Here is a 25,989-nt window from a genome sequence, read left to right as displayed (position 1 = left end):
GATGTCGCTACCGATATGTTTAACGTTGTCACTGATGGAAGCAGTGATTATCGTCAAAGCTTCAAGCGACGTCGCCGGATGCCTGCTGGTTACAACAGCACCCATCTTCCCGTCTTCTTCTTCGATCTTTGCTTTTTGTTTCAGCATTTCTTGTAGGAAGAGACGGCGCACAAGACTATCTTTTTGTTGTGCTATTCGCACATGCCATAAAATAATAATTTCTGAATTTATTTAGTGTTATACTACTGCACATGCTACATTTTGCTTGCGCTTCTTCCTCAACGTTCTACCACTCAGTTCTTGTCCAATCTCCTGCTGTGGGTACGTGGCGACGTTCTGAATGATCATCATCATCGCCTTGGCAGTCGGAGATCTGCACAAAGGCAGCGCCACCGAGCTAAGCATCATTCCATATCGTGTATCGAGCAGAAGCTGCCGTGCCAACAAAGGGCGGGCCATGTCTCCTCAAAAGCTGTCCAGCAGCGAGAGGCTCCTGCGCGCCTACGTGGACTCCGATGAGCTTCATCGCATCGAGCTCAGCTACAACGAGCACTTGCAACACGGGCACATGCTGCCGTCCGTGCAGTACGACTACGGCCGCTGCCTCGTGCTCAGCCGCTTCCCGGCGGACATCATCAAGGTATACGTCAGTCATGCCTAGATCACAGGGACCGAATCCACAAGCTGTAAAGGTGTCCCTAAACAACCTCTGAAAATAATACAGAAAACAAGCGCATTATTCTCTCCTGGCGTTTCGCGTCTTTTTGGTACGATTCGTGACACTCTGTTCACGTGACGTCAGAGGAAATAAGCTCTCGATTGATCCATGTACGAAAAATATGAGGGCTGAATTGCCTTTTACCCTGCTTTTCGATGCTGTCGCACACCCGTCCTGCCTAGTCTCGCATGACTATCGTGCGCGATCAACTGATTTCACTTCGTTTCGTGCGTTTTCGACTGCGCAATCAGAGATAACAGCATGTAGCCGAAAAGCGCGAAATCCTGATAGGTTCAACGCTTATTGCTGACGCTGTGCGCGTGTTTTATGAAGAAATAAGTAGCGAGGAATAGATAGCGCCCGTAGGAAGGGTAGTGAAGGCGAGGAATAAACCATTCTCTCGTCTTTCAACTCGGAGTTGTCTAGGGGCCCCTTAAGCGGGTTGTTTAAGGGGGTTGTGTAAGCGGGTTTTAGGGTCCATGCTGCGGGTGGTCAGTGTCGACATCGCTAGTGAACGTTTCCGTGCGCACCCCGGTGCCTCGCAGGGCATCGTGCTCTTGGAGCAGCTGATTCAGCTGGAGTACAGGCCCATCGACTGCTGCTACATGAGCGCGCTGGCACACACGAAGCTCGGTCATTACAACACGGCGTTGCAGTTCACCAAGACCATGCTGGTGAAGGAGCCGCGCAACATCGAGGGCAGTGAGCTGCAGGAACTGATCCACCGCAAAGTCCTGCGCGAGTACCTGTTTCAAGTGGCCGTCGTCGGAGGTGTGGTGATCATGATCGGTGTGCTCATCTCCATGGTCATGGCACGGCGCTGACACTGCGCTCCTGTGGACGCAGGAACACGGGAGACAGCTTGCCAGACTGATATAGGCGAGCGTCAATGTTCGGTGCCACGTTAAGAACTTCGTGGCTAAACTGCAGTGAGTTTCGAAGGCGGGAGCTACTTCTACGAAACGCACGGCGAATTCTTTTGTCTACAGTCTTGTAGATCACTTTCTACACTTTCTAGATCAGCATGTCGACCAAGACAAGCCGGTCGTCTATCAACATGACGCCAAAAGTTGCCAAAGAGCTCTCAGTCTGCGTGTATGCTCCACATTCTTCTGTCCCGTTCTGTACTCTGTCTGGCCGTGCATGATAGTCAGAAACAAAAAATCTGCGTCTCAAACCCGGATGTACATCGAGCCAAATAAGAACAAGAAGTATGTCGAGAGTCATGTCTATAAGCTGCTGTATCAATTTTTTCATATCTTCTTGCACACCCACAGCTCTGCACCACCTCTTCGCTGCATTTTCGCGCATTGGAAAATCTTTACAGACGTTTTGTAGACGGCAGAAAAGGAATGAACAAGTTGTGACAGTCGTTGCAAACATACGTACATCACAAAGGTTCGTAGTGATCACAGCGATTCGCGTTGTCACTTGGGGCAGTTCGTCAATATTTACGATTGGAGCCTCTCTGTTAGAGTTCATCTTTTCCCTGTCACATAAGGTACGCGTTTGTTCATGACAATATGCATCAGGTGAAGGTCTGTAAAGCTCAAGAAGCTAGGGTCTGTCATCTCTCAAATGCAACAAGACTAAGCGCAGCGACATCATTTTCTTAAAACATTTCCAAAAACTTGGAAACGAGCGACTGTCCAAGAACTGCTTTTAGTTCATGCTACACTGATTCTGCAAAATAGTGTTTCTCATGACCACGCTGTGATAAGGCAAGCTTCTGGGTAGAGAAACAAGACGCAGCAATGCGGAGCTCTACCTGTGCCACGGTTATCATATACACTTCTATTGCGAAGCTACGTTTCCATGCTTAGCAACGCCAACTATGCTGGTGCTTTTTTGTGCAAGGGGCAAATTGTGTACCGATTTCACGAGTCCCCTGTCGGGGAAAGCGACAAATCATTTACGTTTTCGCTAAGCGGCGCCTAGCAACGAGCTCGCGCAAGGTCTTTGTGCTGATGCTTCAGTACACTACAGCATTGTCAAACGATGGCAAAGCAAAGTTGGCTTAGGTGCGTGCTCAACTAAGCTTTAAACCTGAGCCAAGGATTGCGTCTGTACCAGAACTCCATTTTCGGTGCACTGTCCTGTCATTAGCTTCGTAAGAGCCAACAACGTTCCTGAAATTTGCCTTTGATAACGAGAACTTTAACCCCCCCCCCCCCCCCCCCCCCCCCCCAAAAAAAAAGCAGGTATAAGAAGCTTGTACTCTGATAACAAAAGGCCTGCCATGTCGAAACATGGACATCGCATGTACCATGTACAGCGCCCAACGTAACTTTCTGCCACGCTTGAACTTTTGGCAAAGGTGAACATTATGAGCGTGATAACGCAATCTTATTTCAATAACTGGCTCATTTTTTTTATCGCACAGTTAACCACGTCAACGTCAAATATCAACAACGAGTGATCCACGTGGAATTACATTTTCTTTTTAAAGCAAAGCAAATTCTACAAAAGCGGTTTGCCGCTCGTAGTAGGGACAGCAAGGAATTACATCCTCGCCATTGTCTCTGACAATTGATTGCCCGCGCTGCGTAACTTAATCGACACTGCGTGCTCCTATTTCGTTTTTTTTAATGGGAAAGAGCGAAAGGCGTTACAATGGGAGCACCCTATAAAAAAAAAAGAGTTTTTTTGTTTGTGATGCCATGCCATGCAGCTCTCTTTTCTTTTTCTTTTTTTTTTTTTTTGGCCAGGTCATTGTGCATAGTTCGTTTGATGATCAGTCGCTTGCTGAAACCAGACGCCTCTATTCAAAGCAAAATTCAAGCGCACTCCAGAGTATTCACTTTTTTTTCCCTTTTTCACAGACTCGCAGTTTTACTCCGAGCATTTTCTTTATACTTTATTTGTCGTTTCTGTCTGCGCTTCTTACTAAATATAAGTAAGAAAGAATGAACTGACAGCCTGCCTTATCAGAAACTGGGAACCTATGCAGACGTTACGAGCGGCAAATATTTATTTAGAGTTACCTTTTTATTTTATTCTTCTCTCATTCATTCCTTCGGCTCCACAGCCCCCGTTAGGTCATTCTGTTGAACAAAAGATGGAGTCCCCAGTAGTTCGATCACAGCAAAATGATCCATCAGGACAGCAATATATATTCAACCGAAGCTTCGTACTGCGGCTGCGTCGCACACCTAGTTCAGCATTATCGGCGCCAACAAGTCGAACCGTCGCCGCCTACCAGGTACACCCAACAGCAGAAGTCTGCGGGACGCGAAACGCCCCGAGAAAGCTATATTCTCGCTTTATCTAGGAACATAACCTCCAATTCGAGCCTGCATTGGCGTCGCAAGATCTACAGTCACCAGCTAGATTAGAAGCATTACGCACTAACAGAGCAGAAATTCGCATTCGTAGCGGAGCCAACGTCCCTTAAACTTTAGCTGTTGGGTGTACTGAAGGATTCAGCCACAAGCTGTACCCTGGCACGCGCAGAGCCATTTCTGCGAATAGTCCTCAATATCAAAACGAAATCCTCACGGCCTGAAACTATAGCCGTCGCGCCGAGGGCGCGTCTGTTGGGCTGCGGTCAACATCCATTTGGTAGCAAACTACTCACTCGCTCATTTCTTGACAGATCGCACAGATTAGCCTGTCAAAACATTTTGGTATACAAACACTCCGTGGACGAGCTGTCTCGACCGTGCTTGCGACCCGACCCGCTTTCAATGGTTTCATATAAACAAGCTATTGATATTGTTTCCTCGTGCACGTGCTCTCATTGTGTAAAACGCGCTGTATAAGTTGGTGATATCGTTTATCTAATACGCCTTACCACTTCTCAATTTAAAAGTTGCAGCGACATAACCGGGATGTGATAAACAGACAGTGTTCGATTACTGAAAGCTTTCACCGCCATAGTATTGCTTCCGAAGTGAGCAAACTATATTAACTGCCTCGAATTAATCTTTTCGTCAGCCCCTATAAACCACCGTACAGTTGCATGATCATCGTCTTCCTTTGTAGAAGTAACATTATACTTTTTCAATGTTACTGCCATTAATCTACGCTTATCTTCGGGCCATGCCATAGTCTATTACTTTTTGGCAATACGTGTATATGTTATCCATACACACAATGTCGTGTATTAATTTTCAAATCAACATTCATTCGAGTGTTTATTTGCGCATAGCTGTATTTAGCTCGTCTATTTACTTGCTATTCTATCGTTAATATATGTTTGTGAGTGAGTGCCTGGCCCACCAGCTAGCAAAGTGTTGCGATTGATTGATTGATTGATTGATGATTGATTGATTGATTGATTGATTGATTGATTGATTGATTGATTGACTGACTGACTGACTGACTGACTGACTGACTGACTGACTGACTGACTGACTGACTGACTGACACTTGACGGTCTTCTACCCTTTATTTTGTGCCTCGCAACTTCTGCGCCCGATAAAGGACGTGGAAATGCCACGCCGCACTGGGCACCCTAAGCCGCCCGCGCGGACATGGTGCAACAATATCCGACGCTGAGCCTTCGCAGTACAACCGACCTGCTTTGTAAAAGAACACAAGGAAATTCAACTGTTACGATCTAATTTAAGAAATAAGGCTTATTAGCAACCGACCGCAGTCCTTGTTAATGTTACGCCTTACAGAAGCCTTGACTGCTAAACTTTTCGATGCTTGAGAAATGCCCGGCGTTAATGAGACTGTTTCTTTCTGCTTGTTGCTCAGTCCCTCTCGCGACTTTATTTGCTTAGCGCTGGAGCACTAAGCAGGCATGCAGTGCCGTAGCCCGAGGGCGCCTTAGGTTGTTTTGATTTAATCAGACAGCCAGACTTCCTTTTTACAAGTAAAGTTTTCATTTCTTCCATTTTCCGTCTTTATCTTCTTTCCTTAGACGAGGGGAAGGGGGGGGGGGAGCAGTGACGAAAGCGCGTCGGACAGCAACCACAGACGCCGTTCTGGGAACTCGCCCTTCGTTCCGTACATATAATGTATCATGGGTGGCTTGTCTAGTTACACAGCAGCGACTGTACCGTTCAAGGGAAGAAAGCGTGGCGACAAAGAAGCAAGCACCCTTTCTGAGTGAAGCCTCGACAGAAACGTTTAGCGGAAGCTTTTCCGCTCACGGTATATTTGGCAGACAACAATCAATGTTCACCCGCCACGGTGGTCTCGTGGATATGGTGCTCGACTGTTGACCCAAAGGTCGCAGGTTCGAATTCCGGCCGTGGTGGCCGCATTTCGATGAAGGCAATATGCTAGAAGCCCGTGTGGGTAGGTTTAGGTGAACACCACGAAGTCGAAATTTCCGGAGCTTTCTACTACGGCGTCCCTCATAATCATAAGGTGTTTTTGGGACGTAAAACCCAAGCAGCAAACAGTAAAGTTGGAACTGAGTACGAGGCAACCGAAAGCAGGTGCTGCATCACTGAATGAAGCACCACCTCGACAACCAACAGAAGCTCAAATGTCAGCAATACGCGTGCCACAACCGCAGGCCTCCAAGCACAGGTGCGCGCGGCAATATCTTGGCAGTCGTCACGGTGAGGCGATGATAAGCCACGCACCATTTCTGTTTAGTGTCCCGCAAGATTTGTGCCACTTACGTGTAAATCCGTATCTGCGCGCATTGTTGGCGTGTTGGCTGGCCGGCACCGCGACGAGAATAGTCTTGCCGTGAGGCGCGACCGCAAAACAGCGAAGACGCGATGCGGTGTCAGATTGCCTCCCGCGACCCGTGTTTTGTCCTTCTTGTTTTTCAGTGGCACGAGCAACGATTTACAATTTTGTTTGTCATAAACCATAGAGCAAAATACATAAAACATAGAGCAAAGAAGTAGCAGCTCTATTAGCGACACACGAATCTTCCGCAGAACAAAGATATTTGGCAAGATATTACTGACTACATTGTGGAACAATTTCATCAAAATAAAAAAGGAAGGTTAGCCTGAACCAGCATTTTATCACCTTTCGAAGTTGGAAGAAGACGACAAAAAAGGAAAAAAAAGATGTTTAAGAATGACGACGAGTTGCAAATCTTACACTTCGGCTTCGTGAGCGAACAGCACAACAAATGAAGGTAAACAACTCGATTCAAGCGTCATATACAACAGTTCCTAAGGTATTCCTCGTGACCTTAAGCCGTAAAGTTTCGTAGCCTTCCCACTCTAGCGTTAGAAAAACCCGAGAGCACGGTGAAAAATGTTTTTCCGATAAGTACTAACTTCAGAGTGCTGCGTTTATTGTCTTCTTTAAAAAAAGAAAAATCCTATATGTAGAAGCAGTAATTCATCAAAGACGCCCGATCGTCACGCGGGTGATCTTTAATGCGTTTCAAAGCGTGCGGGAAAAGTGCTCAGCAGCTAGCCTCGAGAAAAATCAGCCTAAATGCATCCCAACGCAGTCATAATGAGGCGTTTATGGAAATTTATACCAACGGCCCACCTCGTGATGTAAGAACAGATGTTTCTTGGCTAAACGCTTTCTCTTCGTTTATGTTTCGTCGCTGCATATATGGCCACCTCTTTATAGACCGTTTCATCGTGCCTTAATGACCTTTTTTTTCTGGCAACGAGGCGTCGAATAAAAGGAAATTACGGCAGCCCCTATTCTGCCCCTTCTCGCTGTCCCTATGATTCAAGGCGTGCTTGTAATGCGTATGTGGCCGCCTGTAAAAGGAAATTAGCCTAACCCCGTGTACGTCCCAGCGTTCTCTCTATATAGACCGCTAAGCGGTCTTTGAAGGAGACCGCCGGTCAAAGGCAAGCGGCTAACAACGTTTGCAGGCGCTTGCCGCCGCGGATCTTGTAAGACCACGGCCAGGTAAGTGGAGCGCCGTATCTTCGCCTCGCTCGTTCAACGCAACTGGGTAATCGGCGACGGCGAGAAATGTGCCACGAGTGATAAAAGCGTGATGGGTTCAACGCGTACGACCCGCGCATGGTGCCGGGGCCCAACGAAGTTACATTAGCGGGCGCTTTGCTAAGGTAAAAAAAGACGAAGTTTTATTACTTAACAAGCAATAGTTATATACCATAAAGCTATACCTAAATAGTTTCCGGTAATGTCTTCAGAACGTATACCTCTATATGGTGAGAATGTCTATCTCTCGCTCTCTATGGCTCACTCATTGTCTGTCTGTCTGTCTGTCTGTCTGTCTGTCTGTCTGTCTGTCTGTCTGTCTGTCTGTCTGTCTGTCTGTCTGTCTATCTATCTATCTATCTATCTATCTATCTATCTATCTATCTATCTATCTATCTATCTATCTATCTATCTATCTATCTATCTATCTATCTATCTATCTATCTATCTATCTATCTATCTATCTATCTATCTGTCTGTCTAGTTCTCTCTCCTTCTGTCTCTCTCTCACCCGCTCTAGATCCTCAGCATTTAAGCAATATTATGGCCGAAACAGACGCATTACCTGCCCTGCGCAAGGCAGGTTATATAGGCGAATGTCTGTTCTAACACAGAGAGAGAAGAAACTTTATTAGCACTTGGCCGGCAGATTGGTCTTGGTGGCCTCAGATGGCGGCGCTGAGTCCCTGAACTCGGGCGGCATGTTCGGCCTGCCGGACGGCCCAGAGCTGGTCGTTGAGCTCCGAGCTTCTCAGCGCCGCCTCCCAATGGCGGCGTAGCCGACGGAGAAGGTCCCCCGCGGCTCCCGCAGCCGGGACGTCGGGGGGAACGAGTGAGCTCCAGGTTTCCTGTTGCCTGGTATTGGCAGCAGCCATAGGCGCATCGCGAACGGCGGGCGTTTCTCGACAGTTGTTTCCGGCGCATTTCCAGAGCATGTGGCGCAGCGTTGCTCTGTGCCCGCATGTTTTACATAGATCGGTAGTGTATAAGCGCGGGTAACATTTTTTTTTCTCTCACAAGTTTCGTCCACCAATGACCACTGGTCCACCAATTACCAATAGTCGCAGTTTCGTTGTCGCGTCGATCGCTATGGTAAGCGGCGACGCACACACTACAACTGCGAGGAAACGGTCTTTACGGAGGAAAAGTCAAATCTTTGACAACGGACATTTCTCTCGCGCGCCGCTATTTTAAAGGGACTGTCTACCGCTCGGAAAACTTTTTTCTGTTTGTGGTGAAAATGAGAAGATCGTTCGTCACATCGGCGGCAACGAGCATGGTTTTGCCCCATAAAAAAAAGTCACAGCATATCCACGGGTGAACGATGAAGAGCTTGCGCGAAGCTTCTGAAGCAATCATGGTTACACCGTGAAATCTTCAGTGGTTTCGCCCAGCAGTAATCAAAGCGATAGCCCAGTGCATCATCAAAGACGTGACAAACAGTGTATATATTTATACAAGAAATTTTAATAATCGTAAGTGGTAGCTAGACTTGCCTTCCGTTCCCCCTTCATTATAACGGCTTTATGGTCGGTGAAGTAATGGTTCGGTGATGGATCGTAGTGGTATGTTTGCAAAGACGAAGTAGTGGGCAGTTTGCAAAGGATCGGTGATGGGTCGTAGCGGGATGTTTGCAAAGACGAAGTAGTGGGCAGTTTGCAAAGGTGGTTACGCCGGACAACGGAGACGTGACAAGGTTAGACTAAGAGGAGCTTCGCCCCTAAAACGAATTATATTTTTAATTTGATGCTGAAAATCGTGAAAGAATGACCGCTAGCGTCACCCAACAGCGATGTGGTCAATCTACTGGTAGGACAAGAAATCCTCGCAGGTAGACTCATTTTGCTTAAAAACGAACATGTATAACTTGAAATTGTATTTTACGCACTTGAGGCAGCTTTCGGTTGCGTAGAGAGTAATTTCTTGCTTTTTTTTTCTCACGCATTCAAAAAGCGCCCGGTGGCGTTGCTTGCGGCGCCGTCTTCGATTTCGTCTGCTTCAACTCATGCGCTATGCCATGCGGCCCTCTGCGCTGGTCGTATACTGTGCCGCTGTATTGTTGTTAGGATGTCTCACATGTGCTACGCTGTGAATGCGTGCATTTATCGTCTCTTTTTGATGAATCAACTTGGCTTGGATTGCGGCAGCAGTGCTAAAATAAACGCATAGACTGCGATTACAGCAAAACAAGTGTTCTGTAATCGTATAATAAGGCTTCATTTAACCGCTAGCGCGCTGAAAACGACTGTTACATTCATTACATTAGTGTTCAGCGAAAATAAAGTAAAGTAATCCTAAAGATATCAAATGTGCTTTCGGTTTTAATTTTTACCGGCACTACAGTCGTCATCGCGTCCACCAACCAGTGTTGTGCGCATGTTTCACGCCAATGGAAGAATACCAAACGCAGATTAAAAAAAATCTGTTTTAAAAATTGCTACTCACTTTCCAGAGAAACCGCTCCAAGGTTGGACACTTCAGACGCTACGCTTTCTACTCCGGTACAAAACAGAAAAGCGATGAAGGACGGTAGACAGTCCCTTTAAAGAAGAATGCCGAGTGCTCTTAGCGCTGACCAACAAGAATTCCTCGTCGATGTTACTTCTGTCGAATGCAAGGTACCAAGAACTAACGCGCATAGGGTCATGCGGCCAAATTTGTTCACGCTGTGAGCTTTGCGTGCAATGGTCATCAGGCGGCGCATTGTAAGGAACGCTTCTCACTTCAAGAGTATAGCTGCAAATGTTAAGGTTATCTGGACGACATATCCGAATTCCGTTGCAAGCACCACGAGATATTTAAAGGGACACTAAAGGCAAATAGCAATTCCCTACAGCAAACAGCAGTGCCCTACTTACCGAGAAATTAAGCTAAATGTATCACACGATGAGCGCCACGAGCGGCACATTTTGGAAATGATCCCGCTGACGTGAGAGAGTTCGACTACAATTAATCACTCGTAATCAAACTAGCTGCAATAAAAAAAAGAACCTTCCGTGCATCAAGAGACGCAATAAAATGCTGCTTGTTCGTTTCTGTTTGATTCATGGAAAAAAGAACCTCTTTGACGTTGCCATGGGGAACGGCGCGCGTGGTTCGAAGGTACCGTTTTCGCCGAACTGCGCTTCGCCCGGCACCCTGCTTCGCTCACGCGGTCGCGTCTCAGTGGTAGTTTCGGTATTGCGTACTGCCGCGTGTGTTTTGCGCGCTCGTGAAATTTGCTCTGACAGAAAGTTCGACAAGATGCCACATGCATGTGATATGTCCCGATGCCCGAATGGCGCACGCCGCCAGTGCACGCCGCCACGCAGTAAAGGCGGGCAACGTTGGGCACGGCAGCAGTGACGTGAGAAACACCGCTTTCAGGCGGGTGATTTGAAGTGCGCTAACGCGATGCGTACCACTAAAACGTGATTTTATTACAAAATAAGCACTTCCTTGGCACAAAAGTAGCACTACGAGATTTCTGGACCGTTATTTCAACAATCAACGTCGACTTAATATTTGCCTTTAGTGTCCCTTCAAGGGTGGCCTTCAAGGAAAGAGTGGCCTCCGCGGTGAGGCCACTCTTTCCGCTTGTTCCTTCCTTCCTTCCTTCCTTCCTTCCTTCCTTCCTTCCTTCCTTCCTTCCTTCCTTCATTCATTCATTCATTCATTCATTCATTCATCATTCATTCATTCATTCATTCATTCCTAGTGCGATCAGGGTTTGTCGCAGCGTTGACTCTCAACACTGCTCGCTGTTTATTTGTATCCCTCTGTACAGACTTTAAGATCACGTATTGTCCACGATGGGGACAGAAATACATTGTTCGATTTACTGAAAGCAGGATGCATTTGCTCATCGGGCGTGCTGCAGTGTTTCCTGAATAACCGCGCGCAATACGAAAACGGGTATCGCGTCTCTTTCTACAGCGTTCTGACACGGCTGCAACATTATGGTAGACTGAGCGTGCATTGTGTTGTTTACTAGCGGAACTCGAGCGTCGCAAATGCCAGCTATTAATGCCAGGCTTTGTTATGCCGTAGCAACATTGCGAACAGCAACGGTGGCAGCTGGAATTTTTTTTAGTGATGCAGTCAGGAATACGAGTTCACGAGAACGTCACTCGGCTTGTCCTAACCTTAAAATTTCAGTCAGACGGTGTAAAGAGTATCTTGGACGTTTTTGTGCGACGACTTCAGAAGTTATATGAACATAATGTAGACGTTTGGCATTGAATTGTTTGTTGACTAGCGCATTATATCAATTCTTATGGAGTTAACCGTTCTGAAAAATTTCGCTGGTCATAGGACAACTATACACATTTCAGGAATACATATAAATGTCCACTCATTACGAATACACGAAAAACAATACAATTTGTAACGAGTCTTTTTTTCCTACAGCAAGTTCATAAGCATTTCGTGGCCTGTCAACCATTATTGTAAAAAAAAAAATATCAGTGTATTAGCAGCTAATTTCTTACCCACTGAGAGTCCAGATTAGCTTCTTATAAAGGCTACAAAAGAGCATTATGATGTAGGCCACGCTGATCAATGAAAAAACGGCTTTTCTGAACGCAAAGTCCCTTGAATCCTGGCCCTTGTACTTATGTCCTCCAGCGAAATTCGCGAACAGATGAAGTAGAGGTGCGTTTAAAACATGCAGCGCGTAGATATATAATCCCGACACATATTTTCTTGCGTGGACAGAAAGAACGTGAATGCAGCGTGACCTCCGCAAAAAAAAAAAGAACTATTGTATTATTCACCACATACGTCGGCGTAAACGAGAAGTGAGTGTTAAGAAGTACGTGGGCTGGAGTTGCCGAGGTGTAATCAGTCAGGCGTATCCGAAGGGCAACACCAAACGAATGTCTCACAGGGTTAATTCATGACGAATTCCTCAAGAACAAACGCACGGCGTGAATCCACTATGAAAGGCGACGCTGGGTCGTCGCGCAAAGAAGTGTTATCTTATTCATATCGCAAATATGACGAGAACGGATGTTACCACACAAAATAAGATTTACTGGACTCCATCGTGGCTCCGTTTCGTCGTGTACCTTCGTGTTTGGTCGTGCGATGTATTTTACAGCCCAGTATATACAGGGACATCATCATAACGATAGCGTTATCTATGAATGAGTTGCGACTGTTGGGGCAATTCTTTATCCACGCCATCTAGCATCCTCTGAATGGAGGGAACTGGCTGCATTGAGGAGATGAGTTCCCTGATGAGACCTTCAATCGTTGTTATCCGTATCGAGTGTTCGCAGACAATGCCGACCTTTGCGACTTCTCTGACAGATATAAAATCGTAAGGCGACATAGGGCGATAACGAAACAATTTTGCGCGTTATAGCGGCCTAAGGAATTCGGTCGTCACAACAGATACGTCTTTCCTCTTAACGTGAGATTTCCTGCTCTTTAAGAGTTAGCAAGGATCAATTGCTCAGGCAGTGCACCGAAGAGATAGTGCGCCAAGAAAGCTTCCTTTTCGACAGTGACCTTGTGTAACTTCATAGACCTGGTACTTTCGCATGTCGGTTTATCAAATCCGTAGCATGCTCACGCGAACGAATATCTAGTAAGCAACGCAATGTGGACGTGTCTAATAATCACTCCTTCACTCTTCTTTCATTTAACGCGCACATCATTCTTCTGTCTCAGTAGAGTGACGGTTCAAATCAATTCCTGCTGCAACTTTTTTTTTTTTTCAATCATTGTGTCGTTATAAGACTTGTGCAAGCTACACGTTTCCGCAAAGGCAAGTGGTGAGAAAAGCTTTCTTTTTTTTCTTTGCTACTTAGTAAGGATGAAGCTGACGATGAGGCTGGTGAACTACCGAACACGACGCGATGATAACCACAGCATAACGCTTTCTTGAATACATGCTTAAACACTGTCGTCTTACATGATCACCTTCTCTAAGAAAAAGTATGCCTCCGCAGATATCTTTTATTTGTTTGTTTGTTTGTTTGTTTGTTTGTTTGTTTGTTTGTTTGTTTGTTTGTTTGTTTGTTTGTTTGTTTGTTTGTTTGTTTGTTTGTTTGTTTGTTTGTTTGTTTGTTTGTTTGTTTGTTTGTTTGTTCTTTCATGGTATTTATTGTAAATGTGCTTAATGTGTATACATAGCGAACAAAATACTTAAGGCTGCCTATACAAGCGCACAACAATCGTTGCGCAGAGAGAAGTTTCAAGGAACGCTGTGTTCTAGAAGTGTATTACAACAGTACATTTCATGAACAGTGGATACCAATCCGTGTGAAACAGTAGTTGCTCATAAAAGTATTTTATCTTTAGAGTCATTTCTATGAAATGCGACCGCGATGATACCGTTGGTTCCGCATGCCCGTCTAACATGCAAGTAGGTGTCGGCCCACTTGCCTTGCCGCGAACATAGCCTGCCAACTCTTCACTACTCTCTGTTATGGATAATTTCCCGGTTCAAACCCACTACAATGGCGCGCCGTTCGCGTTCCTGGCATACTGCAAACGGCAACAACATTTAGCTGACGTCATTTCGTAATCAGTTTGCGTGGCTTTCAATTTCTTATCGCATCGCTTTTCATTCTTTTTTATGTGCGTGTTTTCCCGTTCTCGACATTTCACTAAAGTCGGAAAAGATTATTCACAGCGCAAAAAGTGTCGCCGGTCTCACAAACACCGAAGAACCGCAGAAGGGGCAGCCGACAAGTCTGTTAACGGCAACTGGGAGATCTCCTTGGCAAACAATGAGGATTCCTAGACACTTTTTTCGCAGACACAACGATAGGCGAAAGTGTTGTATGCCCATTGAGGATCCAGGGCTGGAGAGCTGTCGACACGTGTCTTGTAAAGCAAGGTGTTTTTCACACTCGACTCGCCATTACCGTTCTGCTGACGCACTTTCTCCAACCGTGCAGGCCTGACGAAAGCGACGATAATACACCGGGCGTGCCTTGGTCGAACGTTCGCTTCGAGGTCGTCAAAAATCAGATTGAAGCCAAAAATAAAGGTCAGCCAAGCGATAATGGAATTCTTCTAAGAATGTGATAAGAAACGACATCCGCTCCTCGGCGTACAGGGTTAACATCTGCGTTGACTACTGGTACAGATCGTGAAACCTGACTCTTCGCCTAATTATGGGCTTCAATGTTCGGGCATAATCAACGCCAGACCTGAACGCCAGGCGCTCTAAATCAAAGAGTTCGTGTACCGATACTACTACATGCTCCCGCTTACGTACCTGTGCATTGACACCATTAGCACCCGCTGTATACGTCGCACAGTGTTAGACATAATATGTCAAGGGTCGTCATCAGTCCATGATTAGAAACTGTTTCATTATATCTGCATAATACGTCCCCTTCCTTCACTACCCGTGTCATTCCTGCAGAAAATTCAACGCGTGGATCAAGCGCTGCCTTGGAAGCAAGCAGGTGCCAACCGCTCTATCATAATCTTACTCAACCATAACCCGCATTACAACCGACATGCCGTGGTAGCTAGTGGCTAAGGTGTTATGCTGTTGAGCTCAAGGATGCGGGTTCGATTCCCGGTCACTGCAACCGTATTTCTCCGGGGGCGAAATACAAGAACGCCTGCGTACTCAGACAAGTGTTCATCATGGAAGAGTGCGGGCGTGCAAACACGGACACAGATGGTAGGCACAGGTGCTCCGCACGGACTCAGATGGTGTCATCGTATGCATGCCCACTATCCTTCTTGGTTAAAGAAACCACAGGTGATCAACATTAAACCGAAGCCTCCCCCCTTTATGCTGTGCTTAGTAATCATATCGTGGTTTCCAGTCAAAAGCCCAGGCTTCAATTTTGTATTATATCGTGTTTCCTTTTCCAGCTGCATCATTCGATTCGTCTTTGCACCCCTATCGAGAAGGTAAGATAACAGCGAGGTGCACGTTGTCTGCGGTTTTGTCCAGACAGTCGTGAAACATCAGTCTCCATGCTATATCACAATGTGATAGCCCCTTTGTGAAGTGTCGAGTTCTTCTAAATGGCCGTATACTTTGATATCAGCGACTTGTATGTGACATTGTTACGGAGCCCGACGGTAATTCAGTATAGCACTCAGACCTACCACTCACGAAGTGCTGAGGTTGATATTGCAAGTATTTCACAACATTACAGTTATACTATAATAGAACCTTGAAAGCTGGGCTGATAAAATTCGTTCAGCCGCAATGTAACGAGCGAGACCGTATGACCGAAGGTAGATCGTGGGAAATTCCCGTAAAAAATGAAATTCCGGAATATTACGCGTTCAAGCTGCATTATGATTAAAAGGCACGCTGTTTTGCTGAACTCCAGTTTAACTTCGACAAACTGTGGTTCTTCAACGAGCACCTAGATCTAAGCACATGGGTATTGGGCATTTTCGTATATATTTCGCCCCCATTTAAATGCGACAGCTACGGTCACGACTGAACGCGAGATCTCGACCACGGCAGTGGACGACGCAGACATAGACACGGAGCGATATACCTATAGCAGGTAACTTGACGGTCTCTAATCAACAAGGCCGGCCATCTTTATTATAGTTCTTGCACAAGCGCCGAGTAAAAGTGTATGCAGGCTTTCCTCAACGTAGAATGAAGTCCTCTCGTTGATATATTCGTGCAAACGAAACGAGAGCCAGAAACAAGTTCGAGAAATAAGAAACGGCGTAAGCAATGTCCGGTACATAGTTCAAAGCGAGCAATCTTCTCGACAGAAACGTGACTCTCGACAAAACCTCAACCTCAACAAAGAGGCTGAAACAGATGAACATATGCCTACTGAAGTCACGCGGCTGCTGTTGTCTCTAAGAGTGACGCTTCGCGATTATACCGATCTTTCGCCTTTTCACAGTCGTCGTACTTTCTCATATCGAGCCTCAAGGTGCGTGAAGGAGCATTTCCTTTTGATGTCCAGGTAGGCGCCGGCGGTATACGACTGCAATATCGTTTCCTGCGCAGGTTCTCGGCACGTATTGCGGGCTATATAATGGCAAGAGCTGGGCAGCTATGTGGTGATGATCGGCGAAAACCTACGGAAGCGAACCAGAGCGCTCACGATCGGGATCTTTTACACGTGTCCCTGCCGAACAGCCGCGGCAGCCCTGTGCTGGGTTAAACGCCGTCTATACTCAGTGTTTCTGCGAGGCGAAATGCCTCGCGCACGAAGGACGAAACAAGGCAGCGGATCATTGGAAGGTAAAGAATCCAAGTTACCAACAAAGGGTGGAGCCGGGAATGTCGCCAGAGCCAACTATTTAGCAAGGAGACCTGTCCTCGTCCGTATGAGAGTCATACAGCGGGCAAATTATCGTGCCTTTGGAATTTACGCATCAGTTTAGAAATCACTTGAGAGCTGCAGAGCCGTCAGTGCTTCCGTTTCAAACGACTCTGCTCGAAGGGGGGGATTTGACAGGCTTTACTCCGAGTATGATTGTTATACACGTTCGTGGGCGCTCGATAAAGAGTGGAATTTTCACAGCTGGAAGGAACAACCTGTTAATAACGTACGCCAACCGAATCATGACCTTTACATAAATGTTGTGAACCCAGAGTGCTACTGAGGTTGATCAGTTGTAGTTCCAGGAGAAATGCTTTATGTACTTATTAGCAGTAGGCGAAAGAGGAACGCTTGCATGGAACTTCTCCAAGCATACTTTGTCTGCCCGGGGCAGTCAAGGGCTCCGTGAAAGCATTTCTTGAAGATGTTTCAACTGATAGGCTGTGCAACAATTTCTAGAAGGAACAGTTCTTGTCTTCGGCCACGTCCGTCAAGGACACAGGAAAGCTATTCGTGAGCCAGCAGCTTTCGGATAAAACCGACTTCAGTGGCATTACGTAGCCTTTCTGTTCGTCCTATATCGCACTCACAGTCTTCATTCTTTAGCGCTCTCTGTCTCCTCATAACCCCCTTCTCTCTGCTGCAGCGTAGGGTAGAGAACTGTTTTGATGGAAATGACCGGACGGTTGCACAGTCATGGAGGGAGCGCCTCACAGGTATCCATGCGCTTTACACACGTAGACCTGCGACCCTGCTGGTATAGCGCCTTCCTTCCCCATCGCACCGCCACGGTGGTCTAGTGGTTATGGCACTCGACTGCTGACCCAAAGGTCGCGGGATCGAATCCCGGCCGCGGCGGCTGCATTTTCGATGGAGGCGAAAATGTTTGAGGCCCGTGTACTTAGATTTAGGTGCACGTTAAATAACCCCAGGAGGTCGCAATTTCCGGAGCCCTCTATTACGGCGTCCCTCGTAGTCATATCGTGGTTTTGGGACGTTAAACACCAGATATTATTATTATTCCTTCCCCATCATCATGAGGGCGTTCCCGTAACACTTCAAACCTTAACGCCACATTTGTCTATCGTCAATTGCGGTATCGCTTTCGAGCAAAAAAAGTTGTTTGATCCCGCTAACTGTCACTTGATCGCACCTCGTTTTGCTGAGTGCGCGATAGCACTCCCTAGCTCAGTTTACTTTTCTGCTACGATCAAGTAACTCAGGCGACAGCCTGTTACTATAGACGCTATACCAAGCGCACTGCAAGCGGCGTGACTAACTGGCGTAACTCATTTCAAGCGCAACCTATGGGCCAAGTACGCATAGGTGTGCGCACGGGGGGGGCAGGGGGGGGCTAATCATCTAAGAAGGGGGGTGCAAAATCTGCTCTGGACATTGACCCTTCTAGTGATCTAAGAGGGGGTGGGGCGCAAAATCTGCCCCATACATGGGCATAGTAGGGTGGGGGGGGCGCTGCGATGAACCTTCGCCCCCCCTAATTGGGAACCCTGCGCACGCCTATGCAAGTACGTTTACAAGTTCGCGATTTGTTGCATCCCAAAGTGCTTGCAAAGGTGCGTGATGCTATCTATTATTGGTCAGTGACCAGACAGGTGATCCTGAAATCGGTCGACTGTGCGCTGATTGATGATCATTTCAGCGTCAGGGTCAATCACATTTGTAGCTTAACAAAGCGCCATCTTTGTAATGATAAGTAATGAGTGCGCGGGGTGCATTACGCCATTAATCGTTTTTGAATGCACCGCAAGGATCTTGTGAAAGTGTTTAGTTGCAGGTTCAAGCATTAAATATGGTATTGAAGCAGGCATCACTTATCCAGGCGATAGTTCTCCGGTATTTCCATGGAAATACAAGCAAAATAATGTGCGCACGAAAGTGTTGCAACACTTTCGTGCGCACATTCTTTTGCTTGTATTTCTGTCTCGTACCACCGGTTTCGAGGGGCTAATCTTCGGTGTTTTGTACGCACGAGAGCATCGGAATGATATCGTTCAACCGCGCGTGTCAATGTCCTCATCGGTGTCTTCTCAGTTGTTCGCGCGACAGACGGCGTTTCGCGCGGCGATACCCTTGTTTGGCTGCGCGGAACAACAACTACCTCTTAACAACAAGAATGTGACAGCTATACTTCAGTTTTGGTGATAGAGCTCTACCTGGATTGCGAGTGGTATTTCTGATTCACTTTCAGGAAACAATTATCGCAGCTCCGCATTGTGCTTAAGGTGGCTTCATCACATTTCATCATCATTTATACGGCTCTCTGGAATCGAAAGAATGGCACCCTTATGATACGGGTTATATTTGAAGGACGTTTCTCGCTATAGCCACTTATGTTTGAACAGCCATATAACGTTTCATGTGGTTGGTACACATCATCCATAATAATAATAAGCAAATAATATTCATGACAACGAGTGCATACAGAACATGGTACGAGAAAAGGAAAGGACGACACAGGTGCTGGCCATAACGAGTATTTTCCAGCTCGCCCAATGTGCTACCCATTAAAGCAAATCATGCCGTTTTTAAAGTTTTGAAGAGGTCGAATGTAAAACAAAAAGCACGGCTATGCTTCAAAACTTTGCAGCCTCGTAAAAAGAAGAAAAAGCTATTTGCTTTTGTTTAGTTTGTTAAGAGCGGAAAGATTATTATGCGAATTAAAAAAAAAAAGCTGCAGAGAGGTTTACTATAAATCGTTGATATCTCAGGCATCCTGCATATAGCAATGGTGAGATCATGTGGGCTCAGTACTTTTCTACAGCCGGCTTTTTCAAGTTACGGAGGTAACCTCCCTCCCCACCGCCTCCCCCACCGCGACGCCGGAATAAGTTCTCACACTTTTCCACGCTCATCTCACCAAGGCAAAAGCAAAACGAGGCCTTGTGTTCGAAGACCGAAGTTTCGCGGTCTCTCTCAACCTAACCTATCTGCAAACAGTACTGAGACTCGCGTTACACGAGTTTTCGCCAACTCACCTTGGTCTGCAGCGGCAGGCGAGACGATTTTCTTGTGTTTTTCTCGAGCCGAGGTTGGGTCGCACCGGTTTCGATAATGTGGGCGGGGGTAGGTCTCGACTTGTTCCACCGAAGGGCCGCTGGCCGGTGAGGACCGGTAGCACGCGGATCCCGAATCAGCGAGAGAAAGGCGGGGCCTCGACGAAGTTCTCTCAGACGCCGGTCCAAGCACGTGCGATGAAAGCGAAAGTCACACTATTGATTCCACAGCGCGTCCGTCGAATGCACACTGTTCGTTCTTCTCTCTCTCCTTTGTGGTCGCTTGCCCACGTGCGAGGAACAAGGTCGTGCTTGCAGCGTGAGGGGGCCGCCGATATCGAAACGGGATCGACGGGAAAATGCGCGTTAAGGGTCGTGCCTCCAAAACAATGTGTGCGCGCTGTTTGTGACCGGCGCGGTCTTTATGTGCCCACCGGCGGCGCAGGCGCATCGGCCTCCGTGCTACTCGATTGGTCCGGAGCGAGGACTTCCCTCGCACCCGAGCGCACCGATGCCCTCCTCCTCCTCCACCACCGAGCGCACAAGCCGAGTAGGAGAGTAGAGGAGAGTGCGCGAGTGGTAGTGGATCAACAGGTGCAAACGCGATGATTTCGAGTATGGGTAAGGGCAAGGCGAGTGTGGGGGGAAACCCAAACGCTGGCGCGTCGCCGTTCTTTCGCGGCTTTCGCTTCGGAGCGCGAGATCTTTTTGCGGGGAGGCGGGGCTCGTCCTCATACGCGTACAGTGACGTCGTGGTGAGTGTGACGCGTCACGACTGAAAGCGCGGTGAAATGTTCGAAGGTTGGAGAGCGCGGTTCCTTTTTGTGCAAGCCCGGGACACTCGCTCCTTGTGCGCTCGCGCGTGTTGCGAGAGCGATTCGGTGTGCATATGCGAAACAGATGCACACGCGAGGTGACCAGTGTGTTCCGAGTGTAATATAGCTTCCGGGTGAAATGCTGCCATGCTCCCTTTCGGTCCGCTCTGATGACCGGCGTCCCAAATTGTTACAGGAGCACGTGGTCACACTCAGAAGCAGTAGTGAGCAGACTTGTATTTCGTATTTGGTTGTCATGATGTGCGCACAATATTGGCTTTCGGGCAGTGCTACCTCGTTTTAGAGCTTATTTGGCATGATCTGATTACCCAGAGAAGCGTATATCTATTAACGCGATAACGTTAAATAGCTCATTTCGCAGAAACTCCGGTGTCGGCGTCGTTGGTTGTGAGCGAAAAATCATCATCTCGTCCGAGACCGAAAAATTAAGAAAGCTGCAAATAAAATAAATAATAAGAATTTTGAGTCCGACTGAGAATCGAACACAGGCCGTCTGCGTGGCAAGCAGTTGTTCTAACGCACAGCCACGCCTCTGCTTGGAACTGCACTGAAAGTAACTTTCATGCTTCACAAACGTAGGCATCCTGTAAACGGGTGTCACGGTACGAGATGTAATATCGCAGTAATATTGCGTGATACACGCGCCCATTGCTATCGGGCGTCACATCATGTGAATACCATAACGACTTGGTGGTTTAAAGCCAGCCACCCATTACAAAAGGCGCGCATTTCATTAGGACCACGTAGTGGGTGCATCGCAACTTCGGAAAAATTTCTCGCGCAATATTGCTCCTGGTTTAAAGCATGCTACCCATTACATGAGGCACACACCTTAGTGCGCTCATTCTGTTACACACACGTAGTTGGTGCACTGATACTTCGAAAAGAATGTCACGCCCACAGAGCTTCTCTCACGCCACCGGGCTCTTGACACGCTCGAGATGCATTGTGTGTCGTCTACAAGCGCCAACCACACTGCGGTGTCTTCTTCATCGGCGAGTTTTGGTGGGGCATCAGTGTCAAGTGGCGCACGACAACGAGGACGGCCACGCAAGACGAAGGCAGAGAAGGCAGACACCAAAGCTCGGCATACTGCGGCTATATGCAACCGCTTTGTACTTTGTCAATTACATTGCAGTAATGCACAATCCGAACTTCTCGAGTAACACTGTACAATAAGAAGTATGCACTAAGTGGTCGAAGTACGCACTAGGGGCAGGATAACGCTATCGCGTTCAACTCTTAAAGGTGAAGCTTAAGCGTCCCCCAATTTTTTTAATAAAAAAAAAACTAAGACAGTGCTATTGGAAAAACTATAGGGGGTGAGACACCTCCTGCAAGCTTCCTGTTTGTCGCGTTTACTATGTTCTCTATCAATTGTATATATATTTCAAATTATAAGCTGACTTCTATATAGTCGCTTTTATGTACGTGAGACTCCGTCACATGAATCTCAAGGTAACTTACGAGTTTATAAATGAATAAGGAAATATAGGCTCAGCAATATCGGCGAGTCTGGTCGTACAGAGTAACTGTCGTAGGTCTTACGCAAAGCTAGAGAAGATGAAAATACAGCGCATGTAATGAGTGGTCACGCCACTATAGCTGCTATGATGGGCTCGAAAAGCGAAATAGAAAAGAAAATGAAATTATCTGCCCGACATGGGGTCTGGGCAGATAAGTGTGGTCGAGTGTCACTTTGCGCTCTGTAAAAATTCGGGGGGGGGGGGGGGCACGGGCCCGGTGCCCCCCCCCCCCCCGGTCTACGCCACTGCCCTGGAGTGTGTTGATTCGACAGAGGACACATGACCCACCATGCTATAGAACAAAAGGAGAGACCGGGTTCTGCGAACCGTGCGGGAAAAAGGACAACTGCACGACTATGTTCAACGGCTGGCGCCTTTGTGTCATCATAAACAATAGCATTTCTTGCTTTGCTGTCGTAGATACAGGTCGCGCACGGCCTTGTTTTGAAATTATCTGCATTAGTGTAAAATTTTATAGTGCCAATATTTGCGACGCTGCAGGCCTAAACCGTTGTTTTGCCTGCCTATTTTTGGCGCCTAAAACGCGCCTTTTTTCTTGCCTAGAAATCCGACCTCTACTAATCCGGCCTCTTTCATTATGGCTGAGCCCTTTGTAATAGGTTGGAAGCTTTAAACGACCCACTAGTTACGTAATTCGCATTGTGTCACGTCCGGTGGTTATTTTACTCTCCTACCACGCTATAATAATTACGTTAATGTGTGAGAGAGAGTAGGGGGCAGGTCTTTATTGAGGCCCTGAGGAAATGGATCATGGGGGCCTTATGGGCTTCCTTGGTAACCAATACAAGTGCACCTGCTAGGTACCCCCTACGCTATAAATCATCACAATTTTTCTTATGTAGGGAAGCATCCACTATGCCATTTATCGTCATTCTGCGGAGAACCGTGGTACTCGCTACACATCTGTAAGGCATTATGTGCACTTTGTTGATGCTGTCCCTGATGACGATGAAGAATTATGGCTGAGCGTTGTGTAATGGGTTGGAAGCATTCAACGACCCACTCTTTGCGCAGTTTTCATTGCGTGGCGCCTGGTTATTATTTTACTCTTCTACCACGCTTTATTACATATGTTAATGTGGTTCCTTCCCGACATGAAGCCTGTTTAGGGTTAATTTGCAGAAGACTTTCATGCAGCGGCATGGCTCTGTAGTAGAATACTGGGCTCCCACGCAGAGGGCCCAGGTTCTAGTACCATTCAGTCCTGGATGTTTTTTTTTTTCTTGTTTTTTTTCTGCGCGATAGCGGTTACGGACACCGGCGGCGGCGGCGGACAACTACGGCGCCAAAAGCGGCTGTTGTTGTGATCTCATAACATCTTTCGCTGTAAAAAGTTTGGTTCGAGCGAGAATCAAACTTAGTCCCTCTGCGTGGCAAGCAAATGTTCTACATCAGCACCGCGCCATTTATTGAAACAGCTTCAAAAAAAAAAAAAAAAACCTGTGTGAATGTTTTGTAGTGGGCGGAGTCTCCTTAATGCAGTAATATTGCGTGGGTGAAGCGTAGAATCGCACCAAGCGTCATAACATGTGAATTACGCAACGAGTAGGTGTTTCGAAGGCCCACCCATTACAAAGTGCTCAGACATATTTAATCATCATCAGCAGCAAAAGCATCAAAAAAGTGAGTAGCTGCGCAGGTTCGCGTTTTGCCTTACGGGCGCGTTTTGCCTTGCGGGCGCGTGCCGATTCGCAAAAGGAAGAATTATGATGTAGTGGGCACCCCGCAACTGTACTTGCAGCAGGCACTCTAGGATAGTTTGAAACGGCCAATGTTACGCGCACAGACGTTTCTTCCTCGCGGCACGGTTGAGGCATCCACCGAGAACCGAAACCATGCATGAGGTGCTATACAGGATGGCCCGAGTTTTGCGAAACTCGGAATCTTTCCGAGCTCTGGCGACACCCCCTTTTGAGCGAGCGAACAGTACGAAAAGGTGAAATCCATCCCTCAGCGCGTGCTGCGTTCCATTGGTTACGATGGAACGCGGCGTCACGTGAAGGGCGGTCGACAAAGCTGGGTGGTGTCTTCAAACCAGAGGCATCTTCTTTCATTTGTTTGTCCTTCCTCTGAGTGCAGAAGTGCACCCACGCAAGAAGAGTGTCAGAAACTTTTACTAACGATTTTTTTTAGAGGTACGGGCTGTTTCAATCCTTTTTCAAGTGTTTAACGTCTGCAATAAGCATACTGTAGAATAATCAGCACCGCGGCCTTTTAAATTAGCTCCAGCCGAGCGCCATACAACACCGCGGCCGGAGCTAACCGCCGAAGCAACATGTGTAATCATCATGGTCGGCCTGTACGTACACTCTAGCGCGTTGCTCAACCGGCGTGCGCCTCTTCGTTCTCTTATTAATCGTCTGCTCGCTCCCCTAGCACGCGCGCACGGCTGATTAGCTAATTGGCTGGGCGTTATACCAAGCTAATGAAACATGGATATAATATGATCAAGCTAATTAAGCCACGTCATGCTAAGACCGAAATAATTAGGCCACGTCGTTAATTAGGCACGCGCTAATTAAAACCAAGCTAATTAGGGCCTTACTCACTAAGGTCATGCTGATTAGCTCTATACTAAAACTTGCTAATTACACCTGAGTAATTAATGTGCTGACTAAAACATTACCACGTAGGACAGAACTATTCAATATTACGTTAATTAAGACCTATAGGTAATTAATACCATCAAAACTGAGACCGACCTTACGTGGCCTTCACTCCGGAGAAGAGCGAGCAGACTGAGCAGACGAGCCACGTGAAAAGCTGGAAGAAGTACAGGGTCGACCACATCCAAGCTGAACACCTCATTAGTATTCAAACCAACAAAACTAGAACGTTTCTTATACTTCACGAGTGCAATGCCCGTTATAGAACGTCTAATCATGGTGTCGACAAACACAGTAATGATTTTCCGAATTATGTATTAAACAACAGCTTCAATGGGGTCTTGAATACTAATGAGGTGTTCAGCTTGAATGTGGACGACTCTGTACAAGCTCCTCTGATGGGTGCAGCCTTGCACAAGCCGTGCAGGCTGACCAATTTATTTTATACGTGCAAAGAAGCTGCTGCCTAGCGTCCACCGCATGAAACACTTGACAGGCACACCGGCACTATGAGAGTCACGAGTTGAACTGGGGCATTTTCAGAATCAACGAGTTCGTATTCGAGTTCGTGCGTCAATTAGTTTGATTGACAGACGCCCGCGGCGAAGATCGGGTCCACCCACCTCGTTTGCTCTTGCCGAGGAGCGGTGCTCACGCCGCAACACCAGAGAGCGGCACGATTCATCTATGAGCTTCATCGCACAGACTATGCACGCACGCAGGAAAAAATAAATATATAAATGTTATATCATCACGTCCGCACCGCCACGGTGGTCTAGTGGTTATGACGCTCGGCTGCTGACCCGAAGGTCGCGGGATCGAATCCCGGCCGCGGCGGCTGCATTTTCGATGGAGGCAAAAATGTCTGAGGCCCGTGTACTTAGATTTAGGTGCACGTTAAAGAACCCCAGGTGGTCGAAATTTCCGGAGCCCTCCACTACGGCGTCTCTCATAATCATATCGTGGTTTTGGGACGTTAAACCCCAGATATTATTATATCATCACGTCACTACGATGTCTCGCATTCAATTTCACCGCGCTCACGACGTACCACTCACGACGTACCGCTCGACAACACTGGCGTTTAAAGGGTAACTTATAATGCGACGTAACGTCAGCCCTCACGGTAGAGTACATGCGTCAGTATTATCGAAACTAAGTGCACTTT

General features: G+C 47.1%; 2 protein-coding genes and 1 non-coding gene across 3 annotated transcripts in view; 2 read left to right on the top strand and 1 right to left on the bottom strand.

Annotated features, from left to right (window-relative positions):
• The window catches only part of LOC119382783 (uncharacterized), a 28,373-nt gene extending 8,138 nt beyond the window's left edge, over nucleotides 1-20,235 (bottom strand). Inside the window, exon 1 of the mRNA XM_037650631.2 lies at nucleotides 19,815-20,235. The gene's annotated coding sequence lies outside the window, so the exon portion shown is untranslated. The remainder of the gene's footprint in view (nucleotides 1-19,814) is intronic.
• LOC119382782 (mitochondrial fission 1 protein) lies at nucleotides 439-1,548 on the top strand. Its single transcript, XM_037650630.2, has 2 exons — nucleotides 439-640; nucleotides 1,264-1,548. The coding sequence occupies exons 1-2, from the start codon at nucleotides 458-460 to the stop codon at nucleotides 1,540-1,542; spliced, it is 462 nt and encodes a 153-aa protein (XP_037506558.1). The 5' UTR covers nucleotides 439-457; the 3' UTR covers nucleotides 1,543-1,548.
• Nucleotides 20,236-25,585: 5,350 nt separating the features above from the next.
• Trnas-gcu (transfer RNA serine (anticodon GCU)) lies at nucleotides 25,586-25,658 on the top strand. The gene has a single exon. It is a non-coding gene; the product is annotated as a tRNA-Ser (tRNA).
• Nucleotides 25,659-25,989: the final 331 nt, after the last annotated feature.

Source organism: Rhipicephalus sanguineus, chromosome 2 (genome assembly GCF_013339695.2).
Source record: "Rhipicephalus sanguineus isolate Rsan-2018 chromosome 2, BIME_Rsan_1.4, whole genome shotgun sequence".
Classification (NCBI taxonomy): Eukaryota; Metazoa; Arthropoda; class Arachnida; order Ixodida; family Ixodidae; genus Rhipicephalus; species Rhipicephalus sanguineus.
The sequence above is the reverse complement of the archived record's forward strand: the minus strand, read 5'-3'. Positions and strand labels throughout refer to the sequence as shown.

Bases quoted from the DNA above. Each gene is read 5' to 3' on its own strand.
- LOC119382782 (XM_037650630.2), top strand. From the start codon at position 458: ATGTCTCCTCAAAAGCTGTCCAGCAGCGAGAGGCTCCTGCGCGCCTAC. The intron at 641-1,263 runs GTATACGTCAGT...GGTGCCTCGCAG, and splicing joins TCCCGGCGGACATCATCAAG to GGCATCGTGCTCTTGGAGCA.